General features: G+C 37.3%; 1 protein-coding gene across 1 annotated transcript in view; it reads left to right on the forward strand.

The window, feature by feature from the left end:
* LOC149828102 (peptidyl-prolyl cis-trans isomerase CYP20-1-like) overlaps positions 1–19,910 on the forward strand; it is a 59,040-nt gene that overhangs the window by 19,271 nt on the left and 19,859 nt on the right. Inside the window, exons 2-4 of the mRNA XM_090017376.1 lie at positions 2,334–2,412; positions 19,241–19,288; positions 19,450–19,473. Of these exons, the coding sequence (XP_089873502.1) occupies positions 2,334–2,412; positions 19,241–19,288; positions 19,450–19,473 (151 nt within the window). The remainder of the gene's footprint in view (positions 1–2,333; positions 2,413–19,240; positions 19,289–19,449; positions 19,474–19,910) is intronic.

A 19,910-nucleotide genomic window follows, 5' to 3' on the forward strand; every position in this document is an offset into this window, starting at 1 on the left:
TGGTGGAGTTAGGGGTGTCAATGGGTCGGGTTTACCCGGACCCGACCCAGACCAAACCCTATACGGTCTGGGTATGGTGATAATTGACAAATAAGAAGACCCAGGTCTAGATCCGAAGGTCCGATTAATACATGGATCTGGGTATAGTTTTTGAAATTTTATAACAGACACGGACCAGTCCCAAGTTCGGATTAAGACCCACAATTTTCAATGTAAAAATGATAAAAAATATTATTTTACTGGGTATGGTTCATGTAGTTCTTATCAGGTTTTGGTATAGTTTCTCTTATAGTAGACCCGATTAGACCTGGATCCAAATCCGATACCATGCCCAAAAATCTGGTCCAAGTCTGGTTCCACCTGGGTCCGAACCAAACCCGACCCGTTGACACCCCCTAGGTGGAGTTAATAAGAGAAAGAAAAGAGGGGTTTGGGTATGAATCTAGATCCATATTTGATCTAGATCCAAACTCTCTTTCTATCTCTCTCTTTCTATATATATAACCCTCTCGCACCCAAGTTTTTTTTAAAGTGCTGCATCGCCACACGCGCGCACCCACACGTACCTATGTGACATAGGTTAGATGGATGCCATTTTTGAGATCATTGAGATGTGCAAGAAAGTTACAAAATTTATTTATAATCACTTTGGGATGCTAAACTTGACGAGGAGATTTGCCAAGGGATGTTTTGACTGTATAGGGCCTTGTCATTCATCAAAATGAATTGAAGCAAATGTTTGCTTCAGATAAGTGGAATGCTATGAAAATTCATGTTGCTGTCTATTTCTTAAACCCCACTATGAAATTCTTCCCCACGTTTGTAGAAGATTATGAAGTGAGGAAGGGTATCCTAAACTCCATTGAGGCTCTAAATAATGATCATAGTATGCAAGCAAACATTCATTTGGAGTTAATAAGTATACCCGATGGAGGTGGACTTTGAAAGGGCGAATGCAGACCAATTGCGTGACTCATTGTGACTAGGCATGCATTTGAAATCCACTGGTATTTAATTATGTATTTTTGTTTTGCAAGGGCTAACTCATGATTTTTTACTTTGCATGGTTTAGATCAACGGTGGAATAGGTTTGGAGGAGTTGCTCCTATATTATCTACGTTTGTTAGTTAGCAGTGTTTTCAGTTTTGTTTCGAATGTGTTACTGGTGTATGCATATGCTTAATTATTCATAATGCTTATATTTGTCTTCATTTTTTTCTATTGCATTCTATGATTAATTTATTTTCTGAATTTTTCTGCTTTTTGTGTTTTTAAATTTTTGTGATTTTCTCAATATTGGTTTGGGCTAAAGCGTGGGCTGGGGTTTTTAGGCCCTTGGCTTCGCATGACCCTTCAATGGGTCAAGCTAGACTGGCCACGTATCACATGTGGGCTGGTTTACCTATTTCTTGTCTATATTGCTTGGATGATGCCACCATATTATTTCTCCATTGCTTTCTTTTCTAAAAATAGGGCTACTAGCATTTGAGAGAGAGAGAGAGAGAGAGAGAGAGAGAGAGATCTTTCCATTTATTTAAGAGGTTATGATATTTCAATATCTCTCTCTTTGTGAGGTGCGTGGTCCAAGTGTGTGCACATGCTATGGGGGGTTTTGTTAGAACCGAAAGCCAAAATCCAATTTCCACTACCATGGTTTATGTTATTCTTTAATGCCTAGATTCCCATATGTGCCCTTTTATGTGTTTTTATTTCACATTAAAGCACATAAAAGGACTTTTCTGGCATCTTACATATATGTGCTGTTATTTTGAATATGCTTATGGATAGAGTAGTATCTATTCTGTATTGTTTATTCAGTTGTTTGGAGAGTGGCACTCTAAATATCTCTCAATGTTATTTTAGATTTCTGTTTATTCATAACTAATTTGCCTGTATACAATATTGTTTTGCTAAATTTAGTCAACCTTCTTTTTATAGTTTTTTTTTCTTGTAATTGTTGTCTTTGTTTGAAATGTTGAATTTGCTTCCTTGTCTTTGTTCTTCTCCTCTTAAACAGTCAACTAAGCCTAATTGAGAATTTAGGTTGTCTATTTTCTTTGTTATATCAATTAATTGGTTCTATCATGAATTTCATAAGTTACTATTTGAATTAAGACCACCTTGATTGTATGTACTTGGTCTACGCGACAATTGTTTTTCATGGCTTGAAAATGTCATCACATTAGGGCCGTTGTTACTTTTTTGTTGTTCTTCTGTGTTTCTTTCTCAGTACAAAACATTTTGACTCTTCATGTAAGGGTTCACTTGAAACATCTATATTGGTTTTGTGGTCATCAAATTTGTTCATAAACAGAAACATGTGAATTTTTCAGGGAAAAATGGGAAAGGAGGACTTGAAAGAAGTAACTCACAAAGTTTACTTTGACGTGGAGATTGGTGGCAAGCCTGTAGGTATGCTTTTTTTATGAAATCATCAATCATTTTAAGCTTTTATTATGGAGATATCACCAATTCCCATGTAAATATAGTAGACTTCAATATTCTGGTAGCATCTCCAATAAACGACTTTCCCCCTATTGAAGTTAAGGTTTACTAGTGGCGTTCATAAGCTATATTTTGTTAGCATGGGTTTCTGAATTCTTACAACTATATTGGATGCTAGTTCATGCAAATGTACAGTTAAATGATATAATTGATAACCATTTTAAGTGGACTTTGGGAAACATGATGGTGCTTCTGTTATTATAGGTTTTAATAATATAAAAAGTCCCATAAATTGCCCAATGCCCAAGAGGGCACTGCTCATCTGGCTAGGGTAGGGCTCATTACATCTCAAGTTGAAGGGGTGTCATGAGTTCGAAACTCGGGGTGCCCTTGCTGTGCAAGGGGAATCTAGGGATTTATGCTGACGGATGTTGCAAACAGGATGCTGGTCAACCTATTGTACCTTTTGACAAACAGAAAATCAATGGTTTTATCTCGGTTATCCGAAAAAAAGACTCCCATAAATTAGAAATTTAAAATACCTAAATTGCCATGGATTTTAATTTTTTGGAAGGGGAATTTACGTATCTTTGTGTTTTTTGCTTTGGTCGTTTGGAATGGAGAAGGGCTAAAAGGGAAGAGGGTTGAGAGTGGATTGTCCTTTAGGGGCAGGAAAAGTTTCATGGTTTTGAACATAAAAAACTCAATCACACAAGTTTGGCTATTCAATACTGAAAAGATGCTCATACTTTAGTTGAGAAATGCTAGTGTTGCTTAGATTCTAATTTGTAGTGTGTGTTGGTGATGTTTGGGGCGTTACAAGGATTTTATGTCTAGGCCTAATGGATTTTTTTGGAAACAAAGGTTGTGTGGTGAAGGAGATCATACAAGAAAGAATGGTGACAAAATCATTAATTGGTAGACAGTTGGGTTAGGGAAAGTGGTTAGACCCTTGATATTACTTAGTAAGGTCATGGTGTTGCAATTTTACCAAGAATTGTCCCTAACTTATAATCATTTAAAATGGTTTTCTTTGTCAGGCAAGGGGTGGTATGCAACTAATATATAGAACAAAGTCTTATGTCGACCCTTAGAGGGGTTAACCAAGATGGAGATAAACTTCATTTGGAGATGGGAAAGAAATGTTTCTTTATGGATTCCTTCATGCTTCTAAGTGCATAGAGATGGTTCATCATCTGGAAAATCCCTTGATTGCACCTCAGTGGAGGTAGTTGCACTGACTAGAAAAGTTGTTGTTTGTGTCTTCTCAAGTGAGACCTAAAGGGTTGTATCTAGTGGGGTTGGTCCTCTGTAATCTCCAAAGGAAGGACTCCTATTTTGCAAGCTAGTCTTTTTTTTTCACAAGGGTTTAGCTGATTATTTCTTTCTTTTTCTTACTGTCTAAATCTTTATAATGGTTTGGGGAATTCTAGCACAGTGTTGGAGTTAGATCTTGTAATATTGTACTTGTTGTGGAAAGGATGGAATCAATTGACTAGTTTTGTTTTTCATATATGACTGGATTGGATCTTAGAACAAATCTTGGGTCGACAATCTATAGTTGTTTTTCCTTTTCTTTCGATGAAAAGCTCAAAGCATAGGAGATCTTTGGTATCATTTAATATTGGATTAGGATCGGATCCTCTTCGTCACCTTTGTGCATAGGAGGATTATTTCTGTCCAAGCTATAGTCACCGAGTAGCAGAGAATGATTCATATGAGACAAAATGAGTAGGAGGAAGTCATTACGGAGTACTACGATGGACATGGAGTGGGGCGAATCCCTGGCTGGTTGTTCATAATCAATAGGTGCATTTGAACTTGGTCAAAGAAGATCCTCCACTCTTGAGTACGCTTCTCATAAAATGGCATGGACTCAACTCCAGTTATTCTCGTACTATATGTCATAATTCCACTCTCCTTCACTTCTACGTTTTAAGTGAAGGGGACAAGAAATGAGAAATCAAGTTAATCTCCAATATTTTCCTTTTCAAAACAAAAATATGACCTTTCTTTCATAAATTCCATATCTTTTTTGACAGTGGGTCATACCACTTATAGTGTCACATGGGTGCGGGTGCGGCGATGCGACACTTTAAAAAAACTTGGGTGCGGGGTGCGGGAGGGCACAAATAAAAACATTATATATATATATATATATATAATTTTTAAGTTTTAACAGTCAACAACAGTATCACTAATGAAATAAAAAACAATTATCATAATATCATCATGCATGCAATAAATCAAATTACAATCTACAATTCTATTCTACGTCATAAAAACTAACACCATAATTAAATCAACCTAAATATATTATAAAAATAATCAAATAAGTAAAGCAGAAAAGAAGTAAATTATATAGTATACTAACAAAATAAGCAAACAATGCATAATTGCATACCAAAAGTATATCCTACACAATGTATATGACGATGATGTAATGAATCCTAATAATTTTCGGCTTCATCATCAAATGCATCATAAGAAGGAAGACTGGGCTAAGATAAATCCATGTTTGTAATGTTTAAATCATGCTCTCTTTCTAAGTCACACTCTTTTGGGTTTACATCCCAAAATTTGGATGATCTTTGTCTGCATTATAAATCCAATTTGAAAATGTTAAATACAAGTATATTTAAATGAAAAAACTAAAAAATAGTCAAATAACTAAGAGAGCAATTAGTACCTGTATTCATCATTGGTTTGCGAAAATAGTTGAAGATTAGAATGAATATATACTAAATCTTTTGCACACTTGGCGGTGACTTTGTTTCTCTTCATGTTGTGGATTTGGGAATATGTGCTCCAATTTCTTTCACAACTGGATGAACTAGGAGGCTTAGATAACAATCTTAATGCAAGACGTTGGAGAAGAGGTGTTTCTGATACAAATGTTGACCACCATGTGATAAGATTTATATTCTCCTCCTCTCGTCCATATAATCTCGAAGATGCAAAATTTTTAAACTTTTGTGTGACTTGATTTAGAATATATGATTCTGGATAAAGTTTTGTCATACACATATTTCTATGCTTTGATAGCTCTGGGTCTAAATTTGGAGGGACACGACCAATACCACTTTTTTGCATAATATTTTGGATTAAGAGAATGTGCCATTAGGGGTGGCAATCGGGTCGGGTTGGTGGGTTGGCGTGTCAGCATACCTCAACCCGAACCCGACCCATTTATTAAACGGGTCGGCTGTGGCAAACACGAACCCGACCCGTTTAATAAACGGGTAACCCGACACGACCCGCCAACCCATTTAATAAATGGGTTGGGTCGGGTAAACGGGTTTTCAGGTTCGCGGGTCGGGTTGGCGAGTTGACAGATCGGGTTGGCAGGTAGGCATGTTGACGGGTCGGGTTGGCGGGTTGGTAGACGGGTTGGCGGGTCGGGTTGACCCACCCGCCTAACCCGTTTATTAAACGGGTCAGCCGGGTTGGCGGGTTGGCATACCCCCAACCTGAACCCGACCTGTTTAATAAACGGGTTACGCGGGTCGACCCGTTTATTAAACGGGTTGGCTTAAGCCCAACCCGAACCCGCCTAAGAGGCGGGTTGGCGGGTCGTGTCAGAAATTGCCACCCCTATGTGCCATGCAATGCAAATGAGTGTTGCTCTTATCCCATCGTCTGACTAAAATTGAATGAATATGGTTAAAAAATTCTGAATAATTCAATGTAAGATTTTTTCCTTCATGCTTGAAAACTACAACTTCAATTTTTTCAATCATATTATCCCATATTTCTTAAACTTTGTGGAGCATGGGCTCATCCTTATCAACTTCTCTCAACATTTCCCAAATAAGTTGCGTAAATTGAAGGAAGTATATGATTTTATCCAAAAACTCATCATCAACAATAAATTTCTTAATTTCTTGAGACTTGACATCATCATCAGCACAATAGAATGTCCAATTCTCATCCGTCACCATGTTAACCAAAGCATTCTTCATTTCCTTAATTCTCTTCACCATCACAATGATGGGCGCAAAACGTGTTTCAGCGACCTTCAACAATTTCAGGTCAAAATGCCTATTAAATATAACATTAACATGATGATAGTTGACAACAAAATTCCTAATGCTTTTAACATTTTTTTTAATTTCCCAATCTATGAATATAGAGTATATGCTGGTGAATTTTCTTCTTCTTTAGGGTTGCCGATGTTCTTGAGGGCCAAATTCAAGCTGTGTGTTACACAGGGAATCAAAAAAATATGAGGATACTCACTCTCCAAACTCAATGCGGCACTTTTACAAATTGGAGTATTGTCTGTGATGATTTGTACTGCTTTTTGATCACCCACTCCACTTTTATAAACAACCCCTTTAAATACTTTACATTTTATATATACTGGGCTACTAAGCAAAGAAGCAATAAAATTAATTAGTGGACGCCTTTGAATATTTGTCCACCCATCAGAAACAATGGAAACTCTATTTTGTTCTCATGAATATTTTTTAATTTCTAGCAATCTCTCAACATTTGCCTTCTCTTCTGCAAAAAGTGTGGTTTGTAGTTTTTTTGAGCTTAGAGGTATATAGCCACTCAAATTATAATTTGCCAAAGAAGTAACTAAATCCTTCAAATAAGGATTTCTAGCTGCATTAAATGACAGTGAATTAGAATAAAAATACCTCCCTACTTTTTTATCCATCTCCTCCATTCCATATGTATTGAATGATGTTTATATCATTCATGTTCCTCTACCTCCTCAACCACTTTTTTTTAGCATATTTTTGGTGGCTTAAAAATGATACACTAATTGCACAAAAATCACTCATTGTCTTCCTTTTCTCATATTCATCTTGTATTTTCTTGTATTGTCTTCGCATTGCCTCACCAACTCTTCTGCATTCTGAAATACCACGTCCTAGTATCTTCGACAAATGAGCCTTAATTCTTGTGTAAGACCCAACAAAATCTCTTTCACAGAGCTTGCATCAAAATCTCTTCTTTTCAGCACCTCCTCTTTTTTTTTTTGCAAGCTTATCTACATGTGCCCATAGTAGCCCCCATCATCACATGTTGATAAAGAACTTGAATCAACACTCTCACTGCAACTACCAGCAACATTATCTGCAGAACTCATACGTGGGGATGAGGATGATGCGAGTCCTTTCCCTTTATCCATCATTTTTGTCTTGAAAACAAAAAAAAATGTTATATTAAAATCAATTATGTACACAATCAAGATTGATAATATTGTGTGCAAGGTCAATAACATATACAATAAGTTCTAAAAAATATAGTAGTAGTATGTATAAATAAATACCGAAAGGTACCGAGAAAAATATATAACAATAACATTAATGCAAAGTGGGCACTCCTAAGCATGGGATTATAAAAAATATATATAAGTGCAGAGTTTGCAGACATATTTTTTTCACTTAACTTGAACTACAAATATATTCTTCATAGCCTATTTAGTGAAAAACATGCATTAAATTAGGTGTCTTTTATGTTTAAATGGGTTTCTAAAGAGATCCAATTAAAATTAACATTCTATATTGCAACAAAACTTTGTGATAAAAAATCAAATGTTTTGGTTGAATTAATTCGATATCAAAGCATATTTTCTAGTAACAAGCCATGATAAACGCATCTACAATACACGCATGTTCGGATTTAGGAAAAACACCAACTATGCTTTCTTTTTTCATTGGTGTGTGTGTGTGTGTCACAAATATCACCCACATTTTTAAAATACTGCGGTAAATTAGTGATATTTTCAAATGACAATATTATAACAAAAAATACTATTTATTATTTTAAAATATTATCTATTTCTTGTTAAATTAATTCGGTCCAAACCATGTTGCTTAGTAAGCAATTATAAACATATCTACATGTTTGGATTAAGCATTAAACACATGTAAATAAGACTTTTAAAGGAATCCGATATATATATATATATATATATATATATATATATATATATATATATATATATATATAAGAACTGAACATATTTGGCCTCATTTCTCGTGTTGCCTTATTTTGGCCCATAGTTTTGAAGTGTCTTATGATAGAACTGAACCATTAGATGTGTTTAGCATGCTCAATTTAGTGAGAATCGACTCTTGGATCATGATTTTTTGATGAAAAAATATGTTTTTATGAAAAAAGAAATCTGATACCTTCATACTTCATAGCCATTGATTTTGATTCTTGAATCACCGGAAAAACCTGTATACAAGTCAGATTTCGGCGATCCAAAAGCCGGTTCCCACTAAACAAAACCCATATATCACATCTATGGTGTTGAATGTGAGAAAAAATACCAAAAAACTATGATTTTGAGCAGCGTATTATGGGGAGAGAGAGATTGAAGGAGAAAATGAGAGAGAGAATGCGTACCAGACTTCGGTGATTGCTCGAGGTCATCGCCGACATCAGGGTCGGGAGACGGGTCGCAGCTACGGGGTCGGGAGGATTAGGGCAAACAAAATTTGCCCTAATCCTCTCAACCCATTTCATCGGGCTTTTTTTCTAAAGTCCAAAATTTGGATATTTATGACCCTGGGTGCGTTGACCGCACTGGGTGCCGCATGGTGCGACCCTATTCCTAGGATCTATGGTTGGGTTCCGAAAATTTTTTGTTTTGTCGGGTAGCAGAATGATATTCAAGCTCAAGGCCAATCAAGTCTCGCAACTCGCGACATTGGGCTCGAGTAGTCGGTTTCAGCATGAGTGTGTGAAAGTGTGCAAACCACAAAGCGTAAAAACAACTAACGCAAGAAGGATAAAAGGCTTGTTGGACAGGCTTCGTCTAGCCGGAGTTAGGGATACAAGTTCAATGCACAGGCGCGCAGGCCCGGTTTACAAGCTCGCAAGAGCCACCCTTAGCACACGCATGTGCCCACTCAAAGGAATATGAAAATAGCTAGGGAGGTTACAGCGAAGAGGCTATTGTTGGCAGCAGTAGGTTGCAGGACTACAAAGTGTAGGGCGTGCAAGGTGAAATGAAGTGAGGATCTTCCACAATAGTACTTAGATCAGCAAGAGAGAGTGTCTAGAGAGACACTTGAACATAACCCTTAAAAAGGGTATAATGAGAACAAAAAAAGAAATAAAAATAATCTTTATTGAAATGATAAAATGCTTAAGAAGCATTGAGTGAGTTTACAAGAGGGGATGCACCCCCTTATATAGAAGAGAGAAAGGAGAGCTCTTAAGGAGCTCTCCTTGTAACCGTTGGACTAGTCCAACAGTTATAAATGTAACCGTTGGATTAGTCCAACAGTGAAATCTGGGAGCAGCGATAGGCTTTGTAAAGAAGTCTGCTAACTGATATTCTTAAGTAGCATATGGCAGATTAATTGTCCCATTTAGATATTCCTCTCTGATGTAGTGACAATCTATTTCAATATGTTTGGTGCGTTCGTGGAATATTCTGTTGCTTGTAATGTAGATCGCACTCTTGTTGTCACAACACATTCGTGAAGTTTTTGTTGCTTCAGCTCCCATGTCGGCAAGCAGACGTCAGAGCCAAACTACTTCCATGTTCTTGGTTGCCATGACTCGGTATTTGACTTCGGTGGATGAGAGAGAGACCTTCTGCTGCTTTTTGCACTTCCACGAGATTAAAGATTCACCTAAGAAGACACAGAAACTCGCGGTTGAGTGTCTGTTATTGGGATCACCTCCTCAATCAACTTCTAATATATGCAATTAAATCAAGAGAGGAAGATGAAGACAAGAAAAGTCCTCGTGAAAGAGGACTAGATGTATCTGATAATACACATGACTACTCCCATGTGAACAGAAGTGGGAGCATGTTGAAACTGGCTTGCTGTGTGAACATGTGCTATGTTTGGTCTGGTAATGGATAGATAGGAAAGTGCCCCGATAAACTGTCTGTAAGAAGTAAGATCTTCAAGAAGTTCTCCATCATCAATCTTCATTTTAACATTGACAACTTTTGGATTGTCTACTTTCTTATCATCTGCAATTCCAGATCTGAAAATAATGTCAAAAGCAAATTTAGTCTGAGATAATAAATATCTCTTACGAGAATAGGCGACTTCAATGCCTAAAAAGTATCTCAATAAACCTAAATCAGTCATTTCAAAGTGAGATTTGAGAAGTGTTTTGATGTTTTCAACTCCTTGTTTATCGCCTCCGGTGATGTTCATATCATCTACGTATAGAAGAAGCACAATAATTCTTGCATCAGAATTCTTAATAAACAAAGCAGTGTTAGTCAAACAGAATTGAAAACCAATATCAAGCATAACACGACTAAACCTATCATACCAAGCTTTTGGTGCTTGTTTAAGGCCATAAAGAGCTTTTTCTAAGTGAAGAGGTTTACCCATAGGAATACTAAGACCTGGAAGGGCTTCCATGTACACTTCTTCAACTAGGTTTTCATTTAGAAATGCATTTTTGACATCCATGTGAAATATGAACCATTTTTTTATGGAAGCTAAGGCAATTAAGGTTCTTACTATTGTCATACGAGCAACAGGGGCAAAAGTTTCTTCATAATCAATACCATATTCTTGGGCATAACTTTTGGCTACTAATCGGTCTTTATATCTTTCAAGAATGCCATCACTCTTGGTTTTAACCTTATAAACACATTGACATCCTATAGGTCTCTTGCCTAGAGAAAGGTCTTGAATAGTCCATGTAGAAGCCTTTTCAAGTGCATCTAACTCAGTTTTCATGGCTTACATCCATTTGATATCATTTTTGGCTTGAGAGTACGAAGATGGTTCCTCACACGAGTGAATTAATGCAATGCCTGCCTTATATATAGGTGATAAAGATTTGTATGACACAAATTTTCCTGGAGGCCTCAAGACTCGGGATGACCTTCTGGTTTGAATGTCAGAATATCTTTCAAGTGCACATGGAAGATTAGGTTCTCTTCGTCTGGAATATTGTATACTCGTGTCTCTATGGACTTCTTCACTGTCAACGTTATGATCAAGATCAATAATGCCTTGATCATTATCAAAACTATGGTCAATATCATATTCATCAACAGATCTAACAAAAAGGAGTACTCAGTAACTTCCTTTGGTTTTTCAAAATCAAAGAAGCTTACTTTTTCTAAGTAACTTCCTTTGGTTTTTCAAAATCAAAGAAGCTTTCTTTTTCTAAAAAAGCGACATTTCTTGATACATATAATCTATCATTCTTGAAGTCAAAACACATATAACCTTTTTGATTTTCTGCATATCCTAAAATGGCACAGGGAATCACACGAGGAGAAAGTTTATCATTTTTGTCCGTAAATATAAAACACTTGCATCCAAATACTCTCAGTCTCGAGTAATTTGGAGAAAGTTCACAAGTTTTTCAATTGGAGTTATATTTTGCAAAGAAGAGGATGACATTCGATTAATTAGATAGGTGACAGTTAAGGCAGTTTCTGCCCAAAAATCTTTTAGGACTTGATTTGCTATTAGTAAAATCCTAGTGATTTCCATAATATGGCGATGTTTACGTTTTGCCATCTCATTGTGTTATGTGTGTATGGGCAAGACCTTTTATATGTGATGCCATGTAAGTTAAGGTAATTTTTAAAATTTATGGACAAAAATTCTCCCCCCGAATCTATGCGAAAAATGGAAATATTGTTTGGAAACTTATTTTTAATCATTTTATGAAATGTCTGAAAGTATGAAAATACTTAAGACTTAGGTTTAAGAAAATAAATCCAAGTATGTCTGGAAAAATCATCGACAAAGATAATATAACAGGCAAATCCACCTTTAGAAATTATTGGTGCAGGACCCTAGACATCCGAGTGTACTAATTCAAGTGGTCTTGAAGAAACAAAAGTTTTGTTCTGAAATGGTAATCTTTTCATTTTGTCAAAGATACAATCTTTATAAGTAAAAATTTCAGAATTACAAAATTTTCCTAGATTTGGAAAATGTTGGATTTTGGCTATATGTAGATGACCAAGTCTTTTGTGCCATAACTCCAACTCGATTTTCTGAATGTTATAACAAAAGGTATTCTTTGGCATTTTCAAAAAATTCATGTAATAGAGTCCTTCTATATGGCCTTCCCCAATCATCTTTCCTGACTGACGATCATGTACCCAACAACCACGAGAAGAAAAGAAAATATTATAACCATGGTCAGATATTTGAGAAACATATAAGAGATTTAAATTTAATTTGGGAATATATCTGACTTTTGGAATAAAAAAATTCTCAGTTTTATGGATTTTTTCAAAAAATTTTATTCCTTTTATTTCTAGAGAAGTTTCGTCAGCTGTAAATACTTTTGACACACTTAATTTATTTTTAACATGTTGGGTTAAACTTTTATTATTTGGGGTCATATGAAATGAAGCACTAGAGTCAAGAAGCCAAGGGAAGTTACCTGGATCAGAAAAAGATGAAGCAACTGCCCAGTCGAAGCTTGAGATGAAGGGGAAGCTCCTTTTATGAGTGGTTGGAGAATTTTCATTAGCTGAGCCATAAAAACTGGTGCATCTTGATCTTTGGGCTCTGATCCAACAATTGCAACTCTCTTTTCTTTGAGTTCTTTAAGCTTGGGACACTGAGGCCTGTAGTGTCCTGGTTCATGACAATGATGGCAAATAACCTTTTTCTTGTCATAGTCATCACTTTGTCGGTTAAAGTGAGGTGGTTTGTACGAGCGTACATGATTACCTGGTCTAGATACTGCTAGAACAGAATAATCTTCGAACTGTGGAATATTCTTCTTCATTCTGTTTTCCTCCATAGTTAATTCCTCTATAATATCGACAATAGAGAGAACTTTTTCCTGATGGAGAAGAGCCGATTTAGTTGACTCGAATTTCGGTATTAGACCGTTTATAAATTCGTAAAAATGCTCCATATCAAGTTGCCTTTGACAGAGCTCAATGTCCTCAGGACAATGCCATTTTGGCTCTAAAAGAGTCAATTCTCCCCAAAGTTCGGACAATTCATTGTAATACTCTTGTATGGTTTTGTCACTTTGGGTCATAGACCTAACTTTTTCTTGAAGATTGCACACATGTGCAATATCTTTGAGGGAATACTTCTTTTTGAGGTATTCCCAAGCCTTATCAGCGTGTTCAAACTTAGCAAGACTAGAGCATTTTTTGATGTCAACGCTATTGATTAGACATAACATGATTTTTGCATGCCCTATCCGGCATTTCTTCCAACTTTTTTCATAGTTGGCCAATGCTTTGCTTTTTTCTCCTTCAGTTAGGAGAACCTCTTTATCACCATTTTGGTGAGGACTAGTTTAGGTTCCGAATCCCCTTTCCCTATATGTGGTGCTTCATTATCGAAGCCCGCATTACATAATTTGTGTCATTTAATTTCATTGGTATGGTGATTTTATCATGATCATCCATCTCTTACAAGGGTGATAAAGAGAGAAAAAGGCGAAAAAAATAAAGAGAGAAGAAAAGGGAGAGAGTAAGAGAACGCAAACTCAATATTTTGTTGCAGCGAATCTTCCTTTCTTCAAAAATAACTTTAGGAGTCTCAACCAAGCTGATGAAACACCTTTGCAATCTTGGCACCAAAAAACGAGGCAAGAAATCTTCGTGATATAGGATGAACCTTGCTCTGATACCATGAAATGAAGTGAGGATCTTCCACAAAAGTACTTAGATTCGCAAGAGTGTCTAGAGAGACACTTGAACATAACCCTTAAAAAGGGTTTAATGGGAACAAAAAAAGAAATAAAAATAATCTTTATTGAAATGATAAATTGCTTAAGAAGCATTGAGTTTACAAGAGGGGATGCACCCCTTTATATACAAGAGAAAAAGGAGAGCTCTTAAGGAGCTCTCTTTGTAACCGTTGGACTAGTCCAACAGTTACTTTACTAGTTAAGTTCCAAGTGGAACTTAACTAGTTAAAGTTGTCTAGTTCTATTAGAACTAGACACTAAAAAAACTAAAAAGAAAATAGAAAAAAATACAGGAAAAATAAAGAATAAAAATACATAAATATATATAATAATAATATGAATATTATATATATATATATTATATTTTAACACAAGGAGCAGGTCGTCCAGGGTGTGGTTGCACTACAGAGGGTGCGGTGCGACAGTGCGCAGGGTGCGGTGCGACAGTGCGCAGGAGCGTGGGCGCAGTGCACTGCGCGGCAGGGTGCGCGCACGCCTGCGGGGTGCACGATGCACAGGGTGTGCAATGTGCAGGGCGCGCAGGGACAAGGGCGCAGCGCGGCAACGTGGTGTGCAGAAGCAGCATGCTGCTAGTGTGCCCAGTGACAGGGTGCGTGTAGCAGACGTGTGCGCATTAGTACAACACAAGGCAGACTTGCAAGGGCAGCGCAGTGCGCTATGCAAATGCATGGGGAGGATGCGATGAGTGCAGTGCAAAGCAAGTGGTGAGGTGTATTGACTTGCATATGCACAAGGGAAACAACTCTGTAGGGTTTGAAGCCCCCAAAGGCTATGGAGTCGCGGGTGACCCATGTTCTTCCGGTCTGTTAGGAGCCTTCTCAGCAACATGCCGTAATCCGACAATAGCGTAGGCACCTGTAGGGTGTTCGTACGCTAAAGTAGCGAGTCAACAAGGCCAACTCGAAAGCGATGAGTTACTTGCGATGGTATTTTCGCATAGACGATGGCTTCACCGCGCAAGATGTACAAACTCAATGGAGATAAGTGCTTACCGGAGCGTAGCACTCGTACACGGTTGAATGATGAGCTTCGAAACCTCTTTTGGTGTTTGATCAAAGGAGATAGTGTTTGATCAGCCTGTTGCTGTAAACCTCTTTTGGTGAAGGGGGAAGAAGAAAGCCCCTAGACAGTCGATCAGTTCCTTGGCTCACCGGGTGTACGCCTACTCCACCAACATCGATGATCACGCGCCGCCGATGGGCCAAGCAGACCCAAGTGTTTCGCAACACTTGCGTGAGCCGAAATGGCACAGTGAGAAGGATCTCACGACCTTGTGCTGAAAAGCCTCTTCAGCGGAGGGGAAAAGAGAAACGTCAAGCAAGACAGAAGCCAAAGGCAAATTTCATATATTTCAAAAAGCATCCTTAACATACTATATTCATGGCTTAAATAAGCCTTCTTGGAATTCAAAATCTCAAAAATAGGAAAAGGCGCCAATTGAGAGAAACATGCCCAGCTGGGGCAGCAACTGTCGCCGCACGCTGCAAGCAGCAGAGGCACATGCGGCGCCTTTGCCGCACCATGCTTGGCGCAAAGCGCTGTGCGGAATGCACGTGTTCAAAATTCAAACATTGTGGCTGGCACACGTGTTGCACTCCCCGTTGCACGCCGCGTGTGTGTGCGCAATGGTGGCCACATGGGACAACGGTTTGGGCCTTGGGCATGCGCTGAGAGGACGTGGCCAGTTGGCCTTCTATGGCCGCTCCACGTGTGCGGGCATTTCGAAGGTTGAGCTCCGCCTGTCACAATGCGGTTTAAGTATCGCAGTGGAGGCACACGCTGGGGTTGCAATTGACCCCGACGTGGCAAATCCGAATCCGACGCAACAAGAAGGGGTTGCTCTGATCCGAAGGAGGGTGTGCCGACGTTCCATGGAGTCCGCGGTAGTCCGAATGAAGTGCAGACGCATCACGCACCCGCACGCCTACCCGCACTGCATCGCATCGCGTCAACGGGGGTGCGACACCTGGTTGGTCGAATCCCTGTGATATAGCACTTATATTATTTTTGACTCTTCAGATACCCCAAGAAGTGACATTTTATTGTTTTTAAGAGACAATTTTTCTCTGATGGGGTGGAATAAAAAAAAGGCATGTACTTCTAAAGACCCTCAAGAAATCATAGTCAGGCTTCCTTCCATCCAACTTTTCAGATGGTGTCACTTTTTCAAGCACACTTGATGCCATACAATGATTCAGATGAATTGCCACTACATCTTGGTTACACAACTAGCAAATGAAGAGCTCTAGTAGTTTCTAGAATGTGTCTATTTTTTTTCTTTTCACAACACCATTTTGTTTAAGAGTATAAAGACACAATCTTTAATTAATAATTCTCATTTTACAAAGAAAATCTTAAAATTTGCTTCTAATATATTCTCCCACTAAATATGAGTACGTGATTTTAATTCTAGCAAAAAAATTGAATTTCAACAAGTATGAAATTTTTTCTAAAAATTTAGGTAAATCTCTTTTATATTTCATGAAATATATCCATCTAAATTTTGTATAATCATCTATAAAAGTAGCAAAGTATATTGAACCTCCTTAGAACTCAAAGGAGAAGGCCTCCAAACATCATTTACAAGATTAAAAAGAAAAGAATGGGACGACTCCATCTACCTAGAAGGAAAGAACAAGACCTTTTTTGCCCGCCTACAACTCTCATAACATCTGACATGATCATACTCTAAGACAATAGACTCTCCCCGTATATCTCTAGACAAAATACATTGAAGCCTGAAACACGAACACGACCCAACTGTTGTTGCCACAACACTGAATAATCCAAAATTATGGCTCCAAGTTTCTTCCTTGGTGTCCCTCTGAAAGGGTGGGAACCTTGAATAGCGATCATGGGGGACCCAGATGATACTAAACACCGTGTGCAATTTTTGTCCTCAAGAACCCAATGTATGGTTCATATTCCCGACCACGATTGTAGGGAACTTTTAGTCACTTTGCTTGGGGGTGTTGTTGTTGACTCAACTGTAGTTATTGGTATACCAAGAAAGTGACATAAATGGTTATGGATTTTCATTGACTTCTCGACATTAGGTGAAGATTCTTAATGTTTTGATGAATGGTGAGGATTTCTGATATCGGTCGGGGAACAAGTGTGAAACCTAGTAATTAAAATGCAAATTGTGTGTTAAGCTATAACTGCGAACTGTGCCTTGAACCTCAGAAACTTTGCATGTTTTGAGTATCTGCGAGTTGTGAGAAATGAAAAATTAAATTTGTGTGTATTTAACAGAGACATGCATGAACAAGTAATTTTAATAAATTAATTTAAAAATTTATTCATGCATGTAGCATTGATTCTTACATCCTTAAATGTTTAGCATTAATTTCATGCATCTCCAAATGTTTCATTTAGCATGAAATTATTGAGTGCATGCATGAACTACTTAAATAGTAAGTTTGTTTTGATGCCATGTTACTTCTGATTCCTTTAAATTCGTGCTTGATTTAATTTATGTTATTTCCTTACTGTTGAAAATTTAGAGGGTCTTGTACGAGAACTTCGCTTCCTACCCGTTTTCTAAAAATATTTTTTAGACATTGAGGCTCTATGATGATGGGATTGACTGGCTAGAGGACTCGAGGGTTATGAATATGGTGGTTTGGGTTCTAACGGTTATGGATGTTTTGACTTTTTGTTTTGGGAACAATGTGAAACTTAATTGAGACTATTCAATTAAATTTAATTCAATTTCAGTTCATAGTTTAAATTTATTCTATGTGTGAAATGGTTGATGTGTTGTGAATATTAAATCTGTAATGTGTCCCTGGTCCGTGGAAGGTTTTCTGCAATTGTTAAAAAAAATCGCATTTTTTTGAGGGTCAGTTTGGGTTGTTACAGATACAACAGTCTAACAAAATCCAATGACAATACTAAAGCAAAAATAGACTGCTAAAATCAGAAACCAAGAAAAATTTCCCACAAAAACCAAAAACAGCCCAAACACTAAAATATTCACATGTGAATCTGAATAAAAAATATTTCACTTATTTATGGCTGTAAAATTGGATGATATGTAGGCTGTAGCAAAATCTCAGTCGACTGCCAGCCAGCAGAGTGCCAAAACAATGATAAATCTCTCAAAACATCTCAAATTTCCACACCAGATATATTCTCTATTCACTCCCAAACTGTGAAACGACCTGAATGGAGGTGATTCCACACACTGAAAATCAGAAATCTGAGTGTAGTTGACAGATTTCTCAATTCTGGTCTAGAACCTCACCAAAATCCATAAAATCTTGAGAAATTTGAAATCTTACCCAAATTTCGTGAAATCAGATTCATAATTCTTCTAAAACTGAACACTAGTGTATCCCCAACTCCAATCTGGGAATCGATTCAACTGCAGACTAAGCATCAGCCAAGAGGATGATGTCAGCAATTATAGTCACAAGTCTCGATGCTGATTAATTGGATTTGATGTATGAAGCTTCCACACTCCCTCCAATGCTCAATGAAATCCTCTTGCTGCAAAGCTCTGATACCATATTAGCACAAGGAGGAAGCAAGAAGCAAGAAGCAAGATACTCTGTTCCTTTCTATTAGGGTTGAGATACAACATATAGGGGTTTCTTTTACCATCTTTTCTTGGACACAAATACCCTTACAACATGGGGATATTACAACAAGGCATCAAGTAGCTAAAACATGATAGATTTGACTGTATGACATTTTACCTACTTTAAATCCAATACAAAGACTTTATTACAGTACACTTTCATCTATCAGAAATTTGATCTCAAAGTGTGTTTCGAATTTAGTTAAATATTGAATGGAAGTGTATTACAAGACATTGCAGGGGCAAATCTTTGCTTATTTCTTTTGTTTTTTCCTTTACTTGCTTGTTGTTTTGTTTGTGGTTCCAAGTCTAGGCCTATATATTCATTCTTTTTTGCTCACTCATTTTTTTGGTCTGCTGTATGTGATTCAAATTTTAGACTAGTTACATTGGATCCAAGCAACAATCATTAGTGATATTTTGGTTTTTGGCATTCTATAACTCTTATATATGATGTATCATGCTTGTTGCTTTAGATCTAAGTCACTTATATTACTGGTATTCTAATTTTGCATTCTATAACTTATGCATGACATATCTCATGGTTTTTCATAGGTCGAATTGTTATGGGTCTTTTTGGTAAAACTGTGCCCAAAACATCAGGTAAGCTTCAATAGTGTTTATACCCTAAGTTGTCCCTTATTTGCATTTTCTCTATCTTGTCCAATCTAACAGTCTCTCACAATCATATAATACTTGATTGTCATTATTGTTCTCATAAGAGAACTATCTAACGCCCAATTTCTGAATTGCTAATTATGCAGAAAATTTTCGAGCTCTTTGCACAGGTATGCAATGTTTGGCCTTGTAAATTTTTTTATTGACATTTGTTTCTTTGAGCTCTCTCTCTCTCTCTCTCTCTATATATATATATATATATATATATATATATATATATATAAAACCTCCCTCCCACACTTACATGTTCAAGGGAAATGATGTACAGCCCTAACTGACATAGTTAACAATTTAGTGGCACATTTTTTGCAGCTGAACAAAATGGATGTGCCTATGTGGCTAGAATCATTTCAAAAGAAATGGCGGTGAAGAAAATCAGTGTTACTTCACCTTGGAAAAGTTAGGCAGTTCTGCAACAGGTTCATAGCAGAACCTTGAAAATAACCAATCATAAAACACAAAGTGCACTGTCATTGACTTTGCACCATTTAATACCCAACTCTCTAGCAGCTGTCCAAGACTGATGTTCTTTTAGTAGGTGCTGAAC

The sequence above is a fragment of the Nuphar pumila genome, chromosome 9 (genome assembly GCF_984573655.1).
Source record: "Nuphar pumila chromosome 9, dmNupPumi1.hap1.1, whole genome shotgun sequence".
NCBI classification, from domain to species: domain Eukaryota; kingdom Viridiplantae; phylum Streptophyta; class Magnoliopsida; order Nymphaeales; family Nymphaeaceae; genus Nuphar; species Nuphar pumila.